We start from the raw sequence: 20,250 nt of genomic DNA, 5'->3' as shown, positions 1-20,250 counted from the left end.
AGGCACTTCCCACTACGATATTCAAAAAACATATATACAACATTGGGATGCGCAATCTACAGAATATGTGAAGAATCACTCATGTTAACATGAGGGGAAGTTTATGTGGCTGCACTCTTTTTTTCTTACTATGGTTTTTATCTCACTGGGTTTTTCTTAGTAAGGTTTTTAACGAGGCAATATAAAACACGTAATGAAGACAATCATCACCACAAGGGGGAGTGTTGAAAAATATATTATTATTATTATTATTATTATTATTATTATTATTATTATTATTATTATGTTAAATATTGAATGTTGAATGCTGAATATTGAGTTGTAAAATGTGGAAAATTAATGTGTGATGATCTAGATGATGATATATTAATTTTTGGACTAATCTTAAATGTGGATCTATAAATAGGTCTTCATTTGTGATGAAAAATACAATTGAATTGAGAGAGAAAAATATTGTAAAGTGTAGAGTTTGATATATTTTGAATTTTGAAGTTTTTATTTTTTATCAAAATTTTTTATTTTTTAACAACAAATATAATATTTTTAAATATTGTTATTTTTGTTCGTGGGAGGCTGAGGCCATAAAAGATGGCAGCCTCATGATTTTGAGTGCACATTCTTCTTGTCCCCTCTCTCGCCTGAAGTGCTTCTGCCACGCACTTGAAATCCTCTCTTCTCCCTCCCATTTTCCAACAATTTCTCTATGTTTTCAAAGGCCAACTCTTCAAGAAATCCTGAAACCAGTTTCGAAAATCAATTGGATTCAGCAGAAACTGAAAAGAGTTGAAGCAAGTCGGCAACTTTCTTGAAACATACCCCCAAAAATCCTTGGTGGGTCAGCATTTTCTTGCACCGAATTTCATTCTAAACCAACATTTTGGATCTGTCCGCGTCACAAAATCAGCTAAAGATTTGGTTTTTCCTCTGTTTCCTGATAAAAGAGTAAGTATTAAAGGCAGTTCTTGGAAATTTCTATCAAGGGTTTTGATTCAGGTTTCAGATGTTTGATTACTGGTAGCTAGCCAAAATGTCTTGGATTCAATCAGCGTTTGGAAGCAAAGTCAGTCCGATAATTCTCTTCATCATTGTAGTCTTAGCTGTTGTGTTCTTCATCCTAGCCCTTCTCCATTTACTCATAAGATTCCTCCTCAAGAAAATATCTCCAAATCCCACGAATTACCCAGAAATCTCCACTTCTGGTGCTTTTCAGAGACAATTACAGCACCTTTTTAACTTACATGATTCTGGTCTAGATCAAGCCTACATCGATTTGCTTCCAGTGTTTCTTTACAAGGACATAATGGGCTTGAAAGAACACTTCGATTGTGCTGTTTGTTTGTGTGAATTCTCAGAACAAGACAAGTTGAGGTTACTCCCATCTTGCAGTCATGCTTTCCACGTTGATTGTATAGACACATGGCTACTTTCAAATTCAACTTGCCCACTTTGTAGAGGTGTAATCTTGGCACCTGGATTTGCTTTCGAGAATCCCATGTTCTTTTGCGATGACTCGAAGGAAATCGAGTGTGGTAGCTCGAGATATGCAAGTTTTGTAGGGGTTCCTAGCTTGTTAAAGGATAAAGAAGATGACACCAATGCTGCTATAAGTGAAAAGAGGGTATTTTCAGTTAGGCTTGGGAAATTGAAGAGTGCAATTAGTGATGGTAGAATCAAGGAAAGTGAAGTTGGGGAGACTAGCAATAACAATTTGGATGGTAGGAGGTGTTTTTCAATGGGTTCATTTCAGTATGTGGTTGCTGATTCAGAGCTGCAAGTGGCCTTGTCCCAAAGGGAACATGAGGCTGAGGGTAGTAGTGATTTGAGGATTGTGAAAGGGAGAGTGGGGCATAGTGGGAATTTCACATCTCATGGAGATGCTGTTACTGGTGGTGGTGGGAAGAAAATTACTTGTGGGACTAAAGGTGAAAGCTTTTCTGTTTCCAAGATTTGGCAATGGTCCAAGAAAAGTAACAAATTCCCTAGTTCAACTAGCGCACATGATTCCATCTCCACTAATGTGTGAGTTTACATATTAACAATGGAGTTTTAGGTCGAACATGGCACGAGCGTGAGCAATCGTTCATTCGAACGAAAAAAAGAACATAAAAACCCGCCAATTTCAGTTCATCTTAACATCATGGCGTCCTATATCGTTGCCCCGTTCTCGAATTCTAGGACATGTCTTGAGATGATCAAGTTGAGGTCATTCTTTTAAGGATAGTAGACTAATTTGCTCTGTTTTGCTTCGATTATTCTTTTAGTAGTAAGTAGTTAGCGAAGCCATATGTTATGGATCCTTTGTTATGTGTGTTTCTTTTACTTTTTGTTTTTTTTTACCTTCTGTCATGCTTTATTTTAGCTTTTATTTTGGTTTCTTTTTATGCAATTGTATGTATAGTGAATGATGCATCTTTTTTCACATCCCACTATGTGGATTGACTTATGGCCAAAACTTTTTATCTTCAATTCAAATTACATAATATTCTCGTACACGCTCTCCGCTCTCGGTTCCCAAGCCTATGTTATAAGTTCGACTGTTCATGATATTATCTTATAAATCAGTGCAAACACGTTACAAATCTAATATGTAAAGATTAGTAGATATCATTTTTTTTAGACTTAAATATTTGCACCAAGGATAAAATTTCTTGTTTCTTGATTTTTATTACATCCCAAAACATGACCATAAAAAATTCCCCATGCCATCATCTCACTAGTCTTAGAAATATATAATCTTTCTAGAAATTTTAACCCTCTAAACCATTCAAGTTAAAGTGGGGTGATGTAGCATAATTAGATGCTACTTTTTGGTAAAATAAAAAAATTGGGTGTTTCTGGAAACAAAACTTAGTCACCTTATCCACTCACTACAACTAGAGTGGCATGAAAAACTAAGGTTGGTGGGATCTATGAAAAGTGGTAGGAAGGCACTCTTGTGATTATGGGAGACATTGTTGGACATATGGGGTCAGGAAATAATGGTTCACCTCATAACTCCTTTTGTGAACTCGGTTGATTAGACCGACGATGATCGTTACTCTAGTCTAATAGAAGATTTATTCGAATTTTTTGTATAATTTTTCAAAAATATTACTCTAGTCTAATAGAAGATTTATTCGAATTTTTTGTATAATTTTTCAAAAATAATGATATTTTCGAATTGCCAAATCGTTATGACATTATTATTATAAGAACGTATAATTCGAAAATGTATTTTTGGCCCTCTATTTTATCTTGGATAGCAGTCATTTCACATTTGACTCATTTCATATTCGTATGGCTAAGCGATCTTGGAAACGATTGTTTTCTCCTTTTACACAAATAAAATAAAATAAAATTTTTGACGTATAATTTTCTAAAATTTAAATTTTGCTCCCCAAAATATCATTTATGCCACAAAAACAATAATACAACGCACATGATATAATTTTGGAAATAAAGTACATAATATATTTTAGAAACCCTTTTCAATTTCAATTTTTTTTTTCAGAAAATTACAAAAAAATTTGTGAGACCGTCTAATTTGTCAATTTTATGAGATTGATCTTTGATCTGATTCGGCTTATGAAAATTATTGCTTTTTATATGTGAAGTATTAAATTTCACAGCAAAGATATCAATATGTCTCATAAATATAGTTATGTGACATCGTTGTACAGGATACTTATTCAGATGAAAAATGAGAGATGTTGAAAAAAAGAAGTGTAAAAATTCCGATTCCATAGTTGAACGAGCTATACACGTTTGTTTAGAGGATTTCCATGACACAGCTCCTCCACCGATGGTGAACACATATCCACTTGTGGACTTAGAGTCTTTTGTGTCGGATATCCAATTTGCATCACAGTATCCTTCTAGTACGGAAGGATATGTGCTATAATGTAATCCATAGTCCATTGAGTACTTTAAGTATTTAAACACTCTTTCTAATGTTTTCCAATGATCATGACTAGGATTACTTGTAAATCTACTCAATTTATTTATTGAGTATGCAATATCAGGACGAGTACAATTTGTAATATACATTAGACTCCCAATTATCCTTGCATATTGCTGTTGAGATACGGGTTCACCTCGATTTTTGGATAAATGTAAACTTAAATCCACTGGTGATCTTAACGGTGTGACGTCATATGCGTTGAATTTCGTAAGTACTGTCTCAATATAATGAGATTGTGTTAGGACAATTCCTTCAGGCGCTTTTACAATCTTAATTCCTAAGATAACGTCTGCTTCTCCCATATCTTTCATATCAAAATGTTTTGTCAACATTTTCTTAGTTTTCATGATTATATCATGATTACTACCCATTATGAGCATGTCGTCTACATATAGACAAACAATTACATATGAGTCATGTGTGCCTTTTATATAAACACATTTATCACACTCATTAATCTTGAATCCATTTGACATCATTGTTTTGTCAAATTTTTCATGCCATTGTTTAGGAGCTTGTTTTAGTCCATACAATGATTTAATGAGTCGACACACTTTTCTTTCTTGACCGGGAGCAATGAATCCTTCAGGTTGTGCCATATATATTTCTTCCTCTAACTCACCATTTAAAAAGGCCGTTTTAACATCCATTTGATGTATTTCGAGATTATTTAAAGCAGCAATTGCTATAAGTACTCGAATAGACGTTATTCTTGTAACAGGTGAGTATGTGTCGAAGAAATCCAACCCTTCTTTTTGTCTAAATCCTTTGGTCACTAACCTTGCTTTGTATTTTTCAACAGATCCATCAGCTTTGTATTTTCTTTTTAGGATCCATTTGCATCCTAAAGGTTTGCTTCCCGGTGGGAGATCTACTAACTCCCAAGTATGATTTTGCATGATGGAATCTATTTCACTTTTTATGGCCTCTTTCCAAAGTGGAGCATCAGGACTGGATAGCGCTTCACTTAAAGTCCTTGGATCATTTTCTATAGCATAACTTAGAAAATCAGGACCAAAAGTTTTAGCTATCTTAGCTCTCTTACTACGCCTTGGTTCTTCGTTTTCATGAGTTTCCTCATTTGTAGATTCATGAGCTCGTTTAATAGAACTCGTTTCTTTCTCTTCCTTAGAAGGAAAGATGTTCTCAAAAAATGCAGCATTCCTTGATTCAATAATTGTATTTTCATGTATATCAGGAATCACTGACTTGTGCACTAGGAATCTATATGCACTACTGTTGTTTGCATATCCAATGAAGATGCAATCTACAGTCTTAGGTCCAATCTTCACTTGTTTTGGCTTTGGTATTTCTACTTTCGCCAAACACCCCCACACTTTCAAGTATTTGTATGAGGCTTATGTCCTTTCCACAATTCGTAAGGAGTTTCATCCTTCTTTTTATGTGGAATTTTGTTAAGTATATGATTTGCCGAAAGTATTGCTTCCCCCCACAAGTTTTGGGGAAGTCCAGAACTTATTAGCATGAAATTCATCATTTCTTTCAAAGTACGGTTTTTCCTTTCCGCAATGCCATTAGATTGTGGTGAATAAGGAGCAGTTGTTTGATGAATAATGCCAGATTCATTGCAAAATTCTTCAAACGGAGCAACATATTCACCTCCTCTATCACTGCGAATTTTCTTGATTTGTTTGCCTAATTGATTTTCGACTTCAGTCTTATAGGTCTTAAATGCTTCAAGAGCTTCATCTTTGCTTCTTAAAAGAAACACATAGCAGAATCTTGTGCAATCATCTATGAATGTAATAAAGTACTTTTTCCCACCTCTAGTTTGTACAAACTTTAAATCACAAATATCGGTGTGAATTAGTTCTAGAGGTATTGTACTTCTTTTCACTGTGTGAAAAGGTACTTTAGTTAATTTAGCTTCAACACATACTTCACATTTATAGTTTGAATCAATCTTAGTCCTTGGAATAAGATTTAGTTTTCCAAGTTTTCGCAAAGTGTTGAAGTTAACATGTCCTAATCTAGTATGCCATAAATTAGAACATTCAATCAAGTAATTCAAAGCATTAACTTTATTACTTTCAAGATCACGAATTACAGTCATTACATTCATTTTGAACAGTCCCTTTTCTATATATCCTTTTCCTAAGAACTGTCCATTTTTCATGATTACAACTTTGCCGGCTTCAAACACTATTCTAAATCCGGCTTTGACCAGTCTAGACCCCGATACAAGATTCTTTCTTATGTCCGGAACATGGAGGACATCGATGAGAGTAAGCTCTTTTCCCGAAAGTCATCTTGATCACCACTTTGCCTAGTCCAACGATCTTAGAAGTAGCATTGTTACCCATATAGAGCTCTCGTCCACTTATAGGAGTATACTTCGAGAATAGATCCTTGTCAGCACAGACATGTCTTGTAGCTCCAGTGTCGATAAACCATTCTTTGGGATGATCAACCATGTTAGCCTCAAAGATTACTGCTGACAAATCTATCTCGGACAAATCAATAGGCACAGATTTGTGTAGGACCACATTTGCCCGGTATTGATTGTCCTTCTTCGGTAAGCGACAATCCTTGGCTTTGTGGTTCGACTTTCCACAGTTCCAGCATGTGCCTTTCCACTTCTTATTTTTCCCTTGCATCACATCTGAGATATTGATGTAAGATAAATTTTTTCCACAGCCCATGGACGGTTGCATCCCTTCGATGTGGCCGCCGAAAAGTTCACGTCCGTTCACAAGGAAAGATGCACTGATTCGGATGAAAGGCCACACTGTTTCTGCATGTTCTGACATGCAAAATAAATATTTAATTTATTTGTCTAAAAAATTTAAACAGGTGCCAAGCCAAGCCCGTGGCCGTGCCGGCCGGTCGGACGGCGGCGCGCGTGTGGCTAATGGTTCGAACCTAGCCTAGAGCCGCCGCGTGTGGCTAATGGTTCGAACCTAGCCTAGACTAGGTCCGCTCCCTTTAACAAACATGGGTATCCCTTGGGACCCCAACCCATTGTTCAAACTTGGGCATTATATATTGTCATCCTTTCCCTTATTTTACCAATGTGGGATAATGAGCATTTATCTCATTCACCACTTTCCAACACATTTTCCAACAAAAAAAAGGGAGAAAAGTGAAAGCAATTTGGCGGGAAAGAATTTATGCAAAGTTGAAACAAGTTAAGTTTTCCCAAATACCTTTATTTCTTTACCATCCAATAGATCTTGGGAAAAAGCACTGGTTCTGTTTCTTTTTGTGACTGAAATCTCCTTCGGGAAAGATGGAATGAGATGGTTACTAACATCTATCTCATTGTTGTCCCACCAAAAAGAGGTGCAAATCTCTACACATATATATACTAGTTCTTTTGACAAGTTGTGTGCACACATATTGCGTGATCACACATTAAATAATTTTTTTCTCGACGGATTGAAAAATTTGTTATAGTTGAGTCTCAAATTTGAGATATTGATGTAAGATAAACTATATATAATTTATTATTATACAATAAGGTTTAACACGACGTGTAATTCTAAGCGTACTAAAGTTTATTTACAGTATAAACTTGAACGAGTATAAATGGGACGAGTTTAATATAGAGTTAGGTTTCATTGTCATCCTTACTTAATAGAAGTGGTGTTTTTAGGGGGGAAAAATATGATTAATTTGTTTTGGTGGATTTCACAAAATCAGAGAAAACTTCACAACCCCACTTGATAATGAAACCCAAGCAATCATCATTTTTTAAAAAAAAAAAATCATTCAATCATGATATATTGATGGAAGTAGAACCAATTTAATTTATTTAAGATAAATATTTCTATCTTAGAAGACTAATAAAATCTTTGAGAGAAGCAACTTTGAGAAAACGACCTTTGAACCAATAACACACACGTGCATCCATCCATATGAATCAAATGTGATATTTATTTTTCTTTAATTCTTTCTTCCCTGTTGCATACGCTTGATTGATTTGTCTCATATGCTGGCAAAATTTGTATGTTATTGGTTCAAGACGATGGGGACAACGAGTTCCATGTGAAGAGCAGTGAGTACAAGATTGGAAGATAGTGAGGTGGTTGGCACCACCAGTTCTTTAGGTCCATGTTTTGTGCTGAGAGGGTGTGCAAATTGTCTCAATTTTTGGCATGTATCTTCGACAATACGAGTACCAATAGGGCGAGTGATTTTTTTCACATGGCAGTGAGAACTTGTAGCGTTAACTTTTTGTTGCGCATTAGACAAACATTCAGACTAACACAATATCAGACTAACATAATACCATACAAATCACGTTAAGTTTTTCAATTTTTACTGGATAAATATCTGTGTTAACGCAACAACTTATAAATCAACACTAGCTAAGTAAATTGTACTGTGTAAGCACTATGCAACAAGCTTGCTTAAGAGAATATTAGTAAGAAAATTGAACTTTTGATCATTGGACAAGTGTTCATTTACTCCAACTCGGACACCTCCTTCGAATTTTAGATGGATTGTTCTTAAATTAATGGATTTTAAATCTAAGAATACAAAGATAAACCATTTCAGTACGATAAATTTCAAATATCCTAAAAATAGAAATCATTTGAAATTTATTTCTAAATCTTTGCCACATCAGCATCTCTTCCTTCACATCAAATGATCCAAACACAACTGATGAACCTAATAAAGAAGATGACCTAACAAAGAGTTTACATTTTACAATTGATTTTTTTCCTCCGCGTAAGGTAGTATTTAAGAAAGCTTTAGGAAGTACTTCTTAATTTTTTCTTAACAAAATTTTCAATGTTTTGTTAAGAAAAAACTGATAAATGCTTCCTAAAAGCTCTCCCAAACACTACATTAGATTATTCAACTCTCCCCTGCTTTTGGCTGAAAAATTTCACCTTATCTGTATAGACACTGCTCTAAAAATGCATGTAAATCTCCTCTAGATCTTATCATATATTGATAAATTTTCACCTTTAGATCTTTCTTGAAACCATGCCTGTACAAGTAAGATCTAATTTACTTTGCTTGCCCTTATCTCTCGGTCAGCATCAAATATTAGCCACAATATACTCAACATTCTAGAACGTTAGGTTCTTCTTCCTCCCTTTCTTGTAAGACACAATATTCGAGTTTCGTCCGACTAATACTCCAAGCTGGATGACTGACTTCTTGACACAACCCGTTCGGGTGCGATCAAGGATTCTTGCTTTTTGTTTGGCGAAAACAAACGCCAACCTCAAAATTTTAAATTGCAGGGAATGAATTTATGCTGGAAAATATAGTCGGCCACGCCAAAGAAACTTGAAGAGAGGGAGCAATTTGAGAAAAGTGGATTTTTTAAAAATCATAAAAATTAAATTTTCAAACTGAAAGGGGAAGGCATAAACCCATGGATCCACCAAACCAACCAGAAGACCCTACATAAATCCATGCGGGTTCCAGAAGATATAAGGGCTCCCACCGCACTCGGTGTAGCATAAATTTTTCCATGAGCTTGAGAATAAGAACGATAGTGATGTTCCCTTGTAAATCCAAGAATTCCATGAAATACGACAAGAGTTGATGATCCAATTGACAAATCTATATTACAAATAAGCGTTTCAAGGAATACATCAAGTTAATCAAACAAAATCAGAAGCCATCGCTCAACGAGGGAAAAATTGGTACCTCCTCCTACGCATCCTAAAGAAGGCCAATCTTTGATGCCACAATCGGTTTTAGAAAATTTTCGTATACAAATCACAAATGTACATAAAACTAACTCAATAGAACGCCAAGGGCCTTACCGCCGGGATAATTTAATAAAATACTCAGCTTCAAAACATTGGGATTAATTAGAAAGTCGCTTCACCTCGATGACAAGTTACCAAGAGTTCATGCATATTATCGATGTCCATTCCAACTCATAAATCGCGGGGGAAGTTGTTGATTTGTCCTTCCTCCAAAATATCTTTGTCATTCACCTTGTAACTTATCCTAATGCGCATGATGAGGGATTTCTGAAAAACCAGAAATAGCAACCAAACAATATAAATATAAATCAATTCACATTGCATCAGCCTATGAATCAACTTATTATGATGGTTTCCACAGAACTTTTCAGACACATGGTCTTATATGACAGAAAACATAAGAGTTAAGTTAGATGAGTGGCAGAAGATAAAGAAGAATACATATAAATCCATGCACGTACCTTGCCATGCTGGCTGTTTGAAACTCGCAACTTCTGTGTGATTGATCCATTCCCACTTGCAGGAAGTGTAACGCTGCTAGCTGGTTCCAACTGTAGTTGAAGAAACTGTGGACCAAATAAACAAATATGATGTATCGATGGCCAGAAAATAAAGGCTAATCAACCCACATTTCCACTAGACTAATTTTTTTTTAAAAAAAAATAGAAGATGCAAATTCTGCATGTAGCCAATTTTGGACTACATAACAAAAACAGGGTTTGAGGCAGAATGACCGAAAGGAGAACTATTGACACAAGAGACCATAACCAACTAAATATTCGACAGCTATTGAGCTGGTCATGTAGTGTAGGTGAATAGATTAAACACCAAGACATAAGCAATGACAACTCCACATCATGCAAAATAAAGAGCATGCAAGGAAATAAAATCTGATGTTAAGGCAAGATAGGATTCATATCATTTTCAGTCTGCCGCGAAGACAGCGGGCGAAGGAGACAGTGGAACAACCAGAAAAACGAAGTGAGATAGAAAGTTCAAATGATCGATCCCTTAAATTACCTTTGGGACAGCAGCCTGGAATATAAAATTAGAGAAGACATTGGGCAACTTGTTGATAAATTGAGCCTCAATTACAGTTGTCTGTGGGTTCCCAGATTCCTTTGAGAAGCTGAAAGTTGCTTTCAAGGAGCTGCTTTCAAATGCAACAATTGATGGATAGGTAGAGTCGTTGCCTTTTGCAACTGAAAGAAACACATCAAGCAGGACCATACTAACTAAGCCAATGGGTTCCATAGATAGATGAATCAACAATGAGATAGACTGGTGGAACGTACCAGGTGCAGATGGGTTGGATCCGAAACCATCCAACAAATTCATCACGGAAGAACTTCCTAAAGGGGAGGAGGCTTGTGCAGAAGGGGAAGCCAACTTATCTAACACGTCCAATGAACTTTTGCCATTTTGACCAGATGATAAAATATCAAGAGCAGGCGAGCTACTTTGAGCTGGAGGAGTTCCGATGGACAAAAGGTCCAGCAAAAGATCAGTGCCACTCTTTTGGATTTGATTAGTTCCTGAAATTTTGAACGCAAAAACAAATCGATTAATAAGAAAAGATTTCCACGAGAAAGAACTCTAACCAATTTTAAGACTCTGACAAGTAAAACTTCATTCTGCAACAATAATGCACATTTCTTGACAGAGCTAAAAAATTGACCTATGATATTGAATAAATATTTCATGTGTGTTGGTTAAGACGCGGAACTCTGTATCATGTGGTTGTCAAAAAGAAAAAAAGTCATGTACTCTAGAATCTACCGCTCAACTATTTTTTGGTTTTTAAAATCCCCCAACAAGTGAAAGTAAGTGACCGATGTCTTTGATGCACGAACTTCAAAAGACACTTCACAGATCATAAATTGCAAAATATCTTCGACTAGTTCAGAGCACTCTTAGCTGGCCATTGACTCGCATTTGCACTAAAGCAAAATCAACCTTGCTGTGAAGACGCTGGTGACAGATCGACACCAAGAAGATCCTGAAGAAAATTTCCATCAGACGGGCTAGCTGCTGGAATGTCATCTGAACTAAGATCAAGCAAATCAATAAGAGGAGCTGAAGTTGGTTTGGCAACTCCGTTTGGAAGTTTAAGGGCAGCTCCTTGTGAAGTTGAAACAGCAGGTGGTACAGAGCCAGCTCTCCTCCCACTGTAGGTTGCCTCGTCAAGTACTGGCATCCTTTCCACTAGTGAAGACCTAAACAAAATTCATCCAGCATCCTCTATTACGGAGAACCGAAACATAAGTTCCTCAATTTACAACAAAACCTCTTTTATACCTGATTTTTGAATGCTTCTCAATCAAAGAATTAAATTCCATCGCTCTCTGTTGCAGTTCAAGTACAAGGCATCCTTTGTATTGAGAAATTATATCATTTATCCTCCTGATATTAGATAAATTCTTTCCACAAGTTAATTACAAAAGTATAGACACGTGCTTTTTTTTAATTACAGTACACACATTTTTTTAAAACTGCTCATTAAGTTCAGAATATGATAGGCCATATGTGATGGTGATCTGAACCCAGAAACGTAAATCATATCAAATAAAGGTCCGAACAAAAACTAAACAAATAGGTAACATGAGGAAATGTGTCAATCTGTTATCTTACAATTCGATCACTCAGAATGGAGAGTATGGTAAATTCGCCATATTATTTTAAGTTGCATCATTTGATATTTTGAGAACTTAAATTTTTGGCGAAATTCTGGACATAAGATAAAAATTTTGTCGGCATCAGGATTTTTTGCGGCAAAATTTATCAACCTGGGGGGTGGGGGCGTGGGGGCGCTTTTCAGCTAATTAATTTTACAGGGGAGGTTTTAGCTACATATTTAATAACACAATGAATTTGCAAATGAGGTTTTTAGCAAATGTGTAATAACACGTGGTCTTTCTGCAATATAATTTGGAAACTGTAGATATGCACCATAGATTAGAGTCTATCAGATCTTGCAAAAAAAGTATGAATGACATACTTCGAACATGAAGGAAAATGACTTGACAGTTTCAACAAAGAAATCAAGCACATGGCTTGAGTTGTGAGATCCGAAGAACGGCGTCCAATTGCAGTTTCAACAATATCCACCGCATCAGCCTCAGTTACCTGCTCCAGAAAATAAAATTGTTAAAATATATGAAGAAATTCTGCTGTCAGAGCAATACTAACAAGATTGATGCTGCTGTCCCATGACCTTACCATGATATGACACATATGTTATTCAATATCATGTCCAAGTGTGTGGCTCTCATGGAAGGAAATGCCAATATATGGTTCTAGCGTTAGATAACCAACTGACAGAATTGTCAATTTAAGGATAGAATGTCAATCTACTTTCACATTGGTTATATCAACAAGGTATGCCAGAAAGTGTAAAATATGTAAAAGGCCCAGAAAACAGCCAAAATTATTTACAATAAAAGCATCATGGTAAAAGGAACTAAGCCACACAAAAGCTACAGATTGCGCACTTCAGATCCATTAAAGGTTCAACATAACACTGCGACAAAGAAGATAATTCTTCTTAATGATCTCTCAATGGAAGAGCCGCTTGGACATGTTTTATGAACATTGGTTAGAACAAGGCAAGCTGACTAGTTTGGCTACATCGCAGATGCATACAAAGGGTACAAGTTCGATGCAAGTTTTATGAGCAGTACTTCGAAATTTAAAATGGTACAAACTCACTGTGATGGGGTCTTCCATATCAAGAACTCCACTATTATGAACCAACATCTCCCCATATTCTCCGATGCACCAAACAGTAACTCGAATGAGAGTTTCCTGGTAAAGACATGGCAGAATAGTAAAACACAAGTCAAAGTACTTGATCAAAAGCCAATAAAAATTCACAAAGCCTTAATATCAGCCGAATTTGGACATACCTGTTCACTTGCTGTTTGTACAGCCTTGTACAAAGATCTCACAGAATACCCATGCAGGTTAGAAGCATTAGTAATTACAACAATAAGAGAATGCCACACTTCATCCTTCACAAAATTTCCAGCCTGCAAGACATATAACACCCATTGACTCTCTTCCTGAGAACACATCATTTATACAAGACACATTCAGATAGAATGGGCCAGGCAAAGCCCTCCCTTGACAAGACATTTGACCATAGCAAGTCTGGTAGATGTGGGTTTAAAGAATAGAGACTAGAGAGAAGCCCATTATTGAGTATGTGTATTCTAGAAGACGTAGGAAGAGTGCATGTGGGGCAGAGGAAATATAATGTATAGGGGGTGACAGAAAATCATTTAGTCACTTTTCTTGTCGTGGGTTTATACTAGCTATCGCTAGCGAGTGAGGCGAATACTTGTATAGAGCCATAATTCTATCAAGGGAATATATACATACCATTACCTACATTTATTTCACAAAACCCGTCTCCTTTGATTTCTTTGAACTTAACAGTGAATATGGTTGGTGGTAGCAAAAGTTCAGCATTTTCTCAAACCTTAAAATCTCCGAGAAAATTTAGTATTATCACCATTTTGAATGGGACTTGTATCATTCACACCCCAGAATTGAACCTGTGCACTGAACATGTTTCATCTCAAGCATCAACTTGAGGAATGAATCTTCCGATTCACAATGACAATAATCATTCAAGCAGTTTTGTTATGCTTAAAAAGCAACTCCAAATTAACATCCTGTTATATAGCGCTTGCATTTTTTATACACCTACACAACTCCTATTTGTAGAGGTTACAATTCCTCCACTGGCGGGATTAGAACATTATTTCTTTCTGTCAATCGTCAAGACAAACCTCAAGCTTAGAGCCAAAATTTGAGTACTATGAGTACCTCTGACAGCACCTTGAGCATTTGATCAATATACCATATTTTCTCTGGGGAGAACCTGGAGCACCACCACAGAAGGTTAGATTAGGCAGCGAATAGCTTCAATAAACTGGAAAAGGAATAATAGATTTGTAGAATTTTCTATAAATGATGTCGATTCAATGCATCTAATCACGGATGGTGAAGGCCATAAAACATTCGTGAAATAATCGACAGCACGGAGGCCCTAATACAAGTTACAGAAATGGAAAGATAGAAGGACGAAGTAAGGCTTTAAACTAAAAATTTATTTCTGGAAAGAGAGAAAAGAGCAGAAATTTCAGTTACTTGATTGCATAGCAATATGCCAGTGCAAACCATGTTGGGGCCATTGAGGCCTACCTACACCTCTACACGTATTTCTACACAATTAGCGCCCCCCCACCCCTTGATTTCCTTGGTCCCGTCTGTGTCTAAATTTTACCAAATCTTTTGGGATCATGCCATATTCTTGTAGCTTGGAATTGAAATAAAAAAACTCGCATTTAGTTCATATAAAAATACCAATTTAAACTCCCGGAATTATGACATTAAAAACCTCACATACATGGAGCATACAGGAAGATACAAGAAAGCATTGATCACATTACAAGCCCAACATCGTGGACCGAGGAGAGTAAAACTTGATCATAAATCTTTACACGTTGGACTTACTTCTCAACAATGGAGCAAATTTTAGACGTTAGATCTCCCTTGAATTCTGGGTCACTAATTTCAAGATAGTCAATCAAATCTTTCGTCAAAGATTTGACATTACTTTCATTTACCAGAAGGTAAACAAGCTCGAGAGCTCTTTTACGGATTGAAGCATCTGAATCCTGACCCAAAAAAAAAAACATACATGATTTGCTGAAAGGATAGATTTCGATCAAAATTGCCTACACTGAGAAAAGGAGAGAACATTCATTGATACAAATTTGTCACATGGGGTTTGCTGGAGGGAGAGTATCACTAGCACAAAACTAAATTCAAGCACAAAAAATGCTTGACTCATCCAAACATGTAGGAATAAAGTAATACACAACCAAGTCGTCAAACCTTATAGACCATATCTAGAAGCTTCAAAGACAAAAACAACGGTCATGGGTGAATATAAATATCTCAGAAACGCCTTACTCACTCTCACAAGTTACAACAGATGAAATCAATTGAACTATTTAAGAGAATTGAAAGTTAAAAATCCTATATGAAATGGCAGCCACAAGATACCTTCACACATTCCAAAATTGTAGCTCGATGCCTTTGCACTGCTTGACTGTCCAAGGAAATAGCTTTCATCAACATGTTCAATGCAACATACCTGATACAACAGGGTTTCATATTAGTCGGAGAAAAAATGATCAAGAAACAAGAAACCACATACCAAGGTTCTTTTTGACAGCAAGACTAAAAGAAAGATCCTCAAGAAGAAATAAACTTCAGAAGTTAGATGCCAATCTCTTAAATTAAGGTAGGATGAGAGTTCTTCCTATTCTAACTTACCTGGTTGAAATAGAAAGCATGAATGTGTTATTTTCATATTATCTCATGAGAACTTGGTTGAATGATCACATCCTAGTAAAAAAAAAAGATTAATAATTCCAGCTGATTCATACTAATGAAAACAACTTGTGGAACTCAAATGTAAAGCAACCTCAAATTCATTGACTCAATAAAAAATAAATTGGGTCAAACACAATGAATGAGGACAACCTGATATTGTTGTCGCGACTGGACAAAAATCTTCCCAATATATTGATAGCTAGCACCCTTAACCCACTATTATCTTCAATGCTCATTATTGTAGCGACACATTCATAGAGGATGGCATTCCCTGCATTTTTGTTTGATTCAGTTTTTGTTGCCACCTACAATTACAGGGAAATCAAAACTGAAACTTTGATCTGAGAACACAGCATCCCTTGCAAAACATTAAATTGAATGAGTTCAAGTGTTAGTCAACGACTCATAATTTTTTCCAACAATTATCATTATGAAAATTTCAGAGTGGTAGACTAATAGTAGATCACGTTCACTTCTCTGTAATTTTCTTATTTTTCGTAAGAAGTCGAGGCACAGAGTATTTGACGAAGTTTATGTTCCCAAATCTATCTGCCACTCAGATTTTAACTCTTTAACTATGAACAATAAATCAAGATTCGAAGTAAGACCTAGAAATTGAGAATTGACCACAAAACTTCAAACCGATTAGAGGGAAAATTTGCACCGACATTCAATCGTACATGATTTGCCTCCATGGACAAAAATATTTGCAATTTTGCACCGCATTACAAATTTATAAACCCATCACTAATTCATTCTGCAGCATGCTAAAGTTAGTAATTGTGAAGCACATTAATGGATTGGTCTCATGTGAACTAGCATAGACTGTGAGAAATAGCGTCTAAAGACCACTCTTACCTGAGCAAGAATATCATTCATCGCATCACTGGTATCAACGTCTCCTTGGCCCAAAACGGACAAAAGCTTGAGCAATCTAACATGAAGAAAAGGATCTGTAATCCCTGAAACATCGTACTCTGGTGCATATGGACTGTTCGAAAGATCCTTAAGAAGTTTGACCAAGCCATCAATGCATTTCTAAAGCCACCCAAAAGGAAAAGGTAATTTGTAAAGTAGGAGAGTTTTTCACATTTTCTTTTCTAAACAAACTCCAGGGTAAATATATAGCTGGCTAGAATTACCGTTCTGAAATACTCGAGAGCCTCAGTACTGATTTTACACATATCCGTACAAAGCTGGACTCCAGTTACTAACACTCCATGGTGCTTCTCTTTCAATAAGGCAGCAGCAGGATTCATAAAATTTTCTGCTAGCTCTGGAACTTTCTTTATAATCCTTATAGAGCATAATGCTGCCTACATCATAGAGAAAGTAGGATTTCTAATAAGCAATGATTAAGGTCTTGCATGAAAGATTTGAGAGAAACATAAACAAATTGAATGATAAATTGCTATAAAGTGGTATCATCTTCATTTTTTTAATGAATGATAACAGTGCGTATAAAACAGATCTTGATATTAAATACATTAACAAGAATTTCATATATCAAATTCAGTGTACTAATTTTAGGAATTTCTAATATCAACTTCAGCTTAGCAGAAATCAGTAACTAATGCCTAGAGCTAAGAAACTTTCTTAGATAAATTTGTGTGCCCATGAAAGCAAACAATTATTAGTCTTATACTCCGACAATAACTGTATCCTGTAGCTACTGCTGAGCCCAAGTCAGACAGCAATAAGCATACAACACTGATGTAAATTTGGAGTTTAGCTTCAGAAACTACACTCCTTTGCCGAAAAACAATAATGATCTTTTTTATCATTCAGCAATTTGTTCCAAAATTATTATTCATAGGAATATAGAGTTCAAAGTTTTATGCCACTGTCATAAAACATAATTCCATAATCGTTTAGATAGTTTCTAACTGAATCTTTAAATTGAAGCAAGGACTTCTTAACTTTCAAAAAGTTTAACTCAACATTTAGTAATTTTTTTGTTAATAAAAAACCTACTTTCTTCCTGATATTAGGATCTCTAAACTGGAGCAATCTTTCAACTTCTGGAGCAAGATCACGAGCCATTTCTGCTGAGCAGATATTCCCCAAGGCACAAAGAGCAAGTCCGACGATGTACTGGTTGGTGTGATTTAGATCTCTGTGCACAAGTTAAGGCATCTGAACATATAGAAACTTTACTAATATATGCAAATAAATGAACCATCGGTAAGGACTTAGCTAAAATATAAAATGCAGAAGAGACAACCATGCCCTTTCACATGTTAATTAATTATTCTTCCCATTAGGTAGTGCAAATCCAAGGAGAAGTTAATAGCTTCAAAGCAAACAAAATACAAAGGAAATTAAATTTTAAATGGATACTGTTTTATTGAGTTGGTAACAAGCATAAGAACTTCCTGTCTTTCATCAAGAAGAAGCATTAGGCCAAGATATCCTATTCTCTTCTCAGGGAATCCTGAATGTGCAATTAACTTCAAGCATTCCATTTGACCAAAATGTGTTGGGTAACCAAGCATGTGTATGAACATGAGCTTTGCCAAATTGCGATGCCTATAATCTTGGTCACTTTCACTAATTGCGGCTCGAATAGCAGCACATTCTTTTCTCACAACAGCACGTTCTTCTGCTGCAGTTTTGCATGCCCGGATTGCCCGAATCATGTCCCTTCAGCAAAACATCAAGGGTAAAAAATTATGTCTTAACTCATGCCACAAAAAATAATCAGCCATAAGAAAGAGAGGGGAAAAAATCATCACAAGAAAACAAGAAGGCAAGAACAATGGCATAGACCAAGGAGGATGTGGAGATAAGATGGAGGGAAGATAGTCCAAGAAAAAGAGAGTATAAGAAGAAATCATTTGCCTCAGTAATCAAAGTGACCATCAAATTAGATTAAAAATTTGTCTGATTACAGACTAAGTTTACTTTTAAACATCTGCCAGTCCTGCCTGAAGACTTGGATATGTTACAATAAGAAACAGTACCAGTAGATTTCGGCGAAAATGAATTCCAACTAACTAGCCAATTTCCTTAATCTAGATTAAAATCCTACTCATCCCAAAAAGCCTCTGCTGTCATCATAAACGGTAGATCTCTTGCTCCTTTTGAGTCTCTAAACATGAATAAATATTGAGTCATGAATGTGTGCTTCACCGATACATTTTGTAGTTACTTCAATTTTTTTTTACAGCCAGCGTCTTTGTTGTTTGCATTTCCTCGTCACAAATGATATACCCTAAAATTTTCCAACATGTGGTATTGATCTTTCTCAGAGCAATTCAGTAACACATAATGCATCTGCTTGAGTGTCGACCTCCTCAAAGGACACCTCAAAAGAGTGATCACACCCATCATTTTACACATGTTACAGTAAGAATGATGCCGCTTTTCCAAAGTTGCAGCAAATTTCAGGGGACACCATGCCGGTATTTTTTATCCCATCATTTTTCTCTTTCTCAACATCAACAAATACTACTTAATCTACACATCCTCCTCAATTCTTCAGGAACAGCATGCAGAAATCGCAGGTCACTTTAGCAGTTAACATGCAATCCTAATATTCAGATTTCATACTGCATGTACTCGATTGCCGAAATATTTTTCAATTTATTGATCAATTAATCGTTTCACTCCTACTATTATCCTCCTCTTCCGACAACTTTCATCCAAGCAGTTTTTAAAAATTTGCTACTATCGAACAGAAAACAAACACCACATGAAAGGTTTTATCCACGTCCTAAGCAATGATAAAGAGGATTGGCAACACTAAACCCGAACATACACAGACTTTAACAACTCAAATCTCCAATCACGCTACAGCCATAACTAAAATAAAACAAATCCCAACCATCACAACGAAAATCAATCCAAAGTACACTTATCCAATACACAGAAGGCGGAAATCGAACCAACCTCAAGCGAGTGCCCGAGGAGAAAGGATTCATGATTGAATCCGTTTTGAAGCCCCGCGATAATTCAACTAGATCCAGTTGCAATTCGGAATTTTCACTCGGATTAAACTTGAATATCACCGAAAACTTTCTCAGATCACAAGGAGACGAAAAACGCGAAGCTGGAAGATCTGGAGATGAAAAGGGGCGAATTTCAGCTGCTTCGAATCTGGAGAATCGTAGTGCGGAATCAACTGTGCTGAAATGGTGGAAATCGCTCTGTAACGCTGAAATCAGAAATGCACACTGAAATTTTCCACGCTGTCTGATTGGAGAA

General features: G+C 36.1%; 2 protein-coding genes across 2 annotated transcripts; one reads left to right on the top strand and one right to left on the bottom strand.

The window, feature by feature from the left end:
* The first annotated feature begins 620 nt into the window (after positions 1–620).
* LOC140883298 (RING-H2 finger protein ATL46-like) lies at positions 621–2,435 on the top strand. The gene has a single exon (XM_073289718.1). It carries the CDS (start codon positions 1,028–1,030, stop codon positions 2,021–2,023), a length of 996 nt encoding a protein of 331 aa, XP_073145819.1. The 5' UTR covers positions 621–1,027; the 3' UTR covers positions 2,024–2,435.
* A 6,997-nt stretch (positions 2,436–9,432) lies between these two features.
* On the bottom strand, positions 9,433–20,070 carry LOC140880315 (AP-1 complex subunit gamma-2-like). The gene is made up of 18 exons (XM_073284654.1): positions 19,936–20,070; positions 18,385–18,687; positions 18,019–18,160; positions 17,187–17,360; positions 16,903–17,082; positions 16,195–16,349; positions 15,712–15,802; positions 15,157–15,320; positions 14,467–14,521; positions 13,542–13,664; positions 13,345–13,440; positions 12,635–12,762; positions 11,935–12,039; positions 11,593–11,852; positions 10,932–11,171; positions 10,657–10,838; positions 10,098–10,202; positions 9,433–9,903 (listed from the first exon to the last, which is right to left on the bottom strand). The coding sequence occupies exons 1-18, from the start codon at positions 19,965–19,967 to the stop codon at positions 9,808–9,810; spliced, it is 2,631 nt and encodes an 876-aa protein (XP_073140755.1). The 5' UTR covers positions 19,968–20,070; the 3' UTR covers positions 9,433–9,807.
* Between the last annotated feature and the right edge of the window lie 180 nt (positions 20,071–20,250).

The sequence above is a fragment of the Henckelia pumila genome, chromosome 2 (assembly GCF_033568475.1).
Source record: "Henckelia pumila isolate YLH828 chromosome 2, ASM3356847v2, whole genome shotgun sequence".
NCBI lineage: Eukaryota > Viridiplantae > Streptophyta > Magnoliopsida > Lamiales > Gesneriaceae > Henckelia > Henckelia pumila.
The sequence above is the reverse complement of the archived record's forward strand: the minus strand, read 5'-3'. Positions and strand labels throughout refer to the sequence as shown.

Coding starts and splice junctions, on each gene's coding strand:
- LOC140880315 (XM_073284654.1), bottom strand. CDS start 19,967: ATGAATCCTTTCTCCTCGGGCACTCGCTTGAG. Junction 15,321..15,711: donor CAATTTTGGAATGTGTGAAG/GTATCTTGTGGC, acceptor TTTTTGGGTCAG/GATTCAGATGCTTCAATCCG. Junction 9,904..10,097: donor CAAACAGCCAGCATGGCAAG/GTACGTGCATGG, acceptor CTGGTTTTTCAG/AAATCCCTCATCATGCGCAT.
- LOC140883298 (XM_073289718.1), top strand. CDS start 1,028: ATGTCTTGGATTCAATCAGCGTTTGGAAGCAAAGTCAGTCCGATAATT.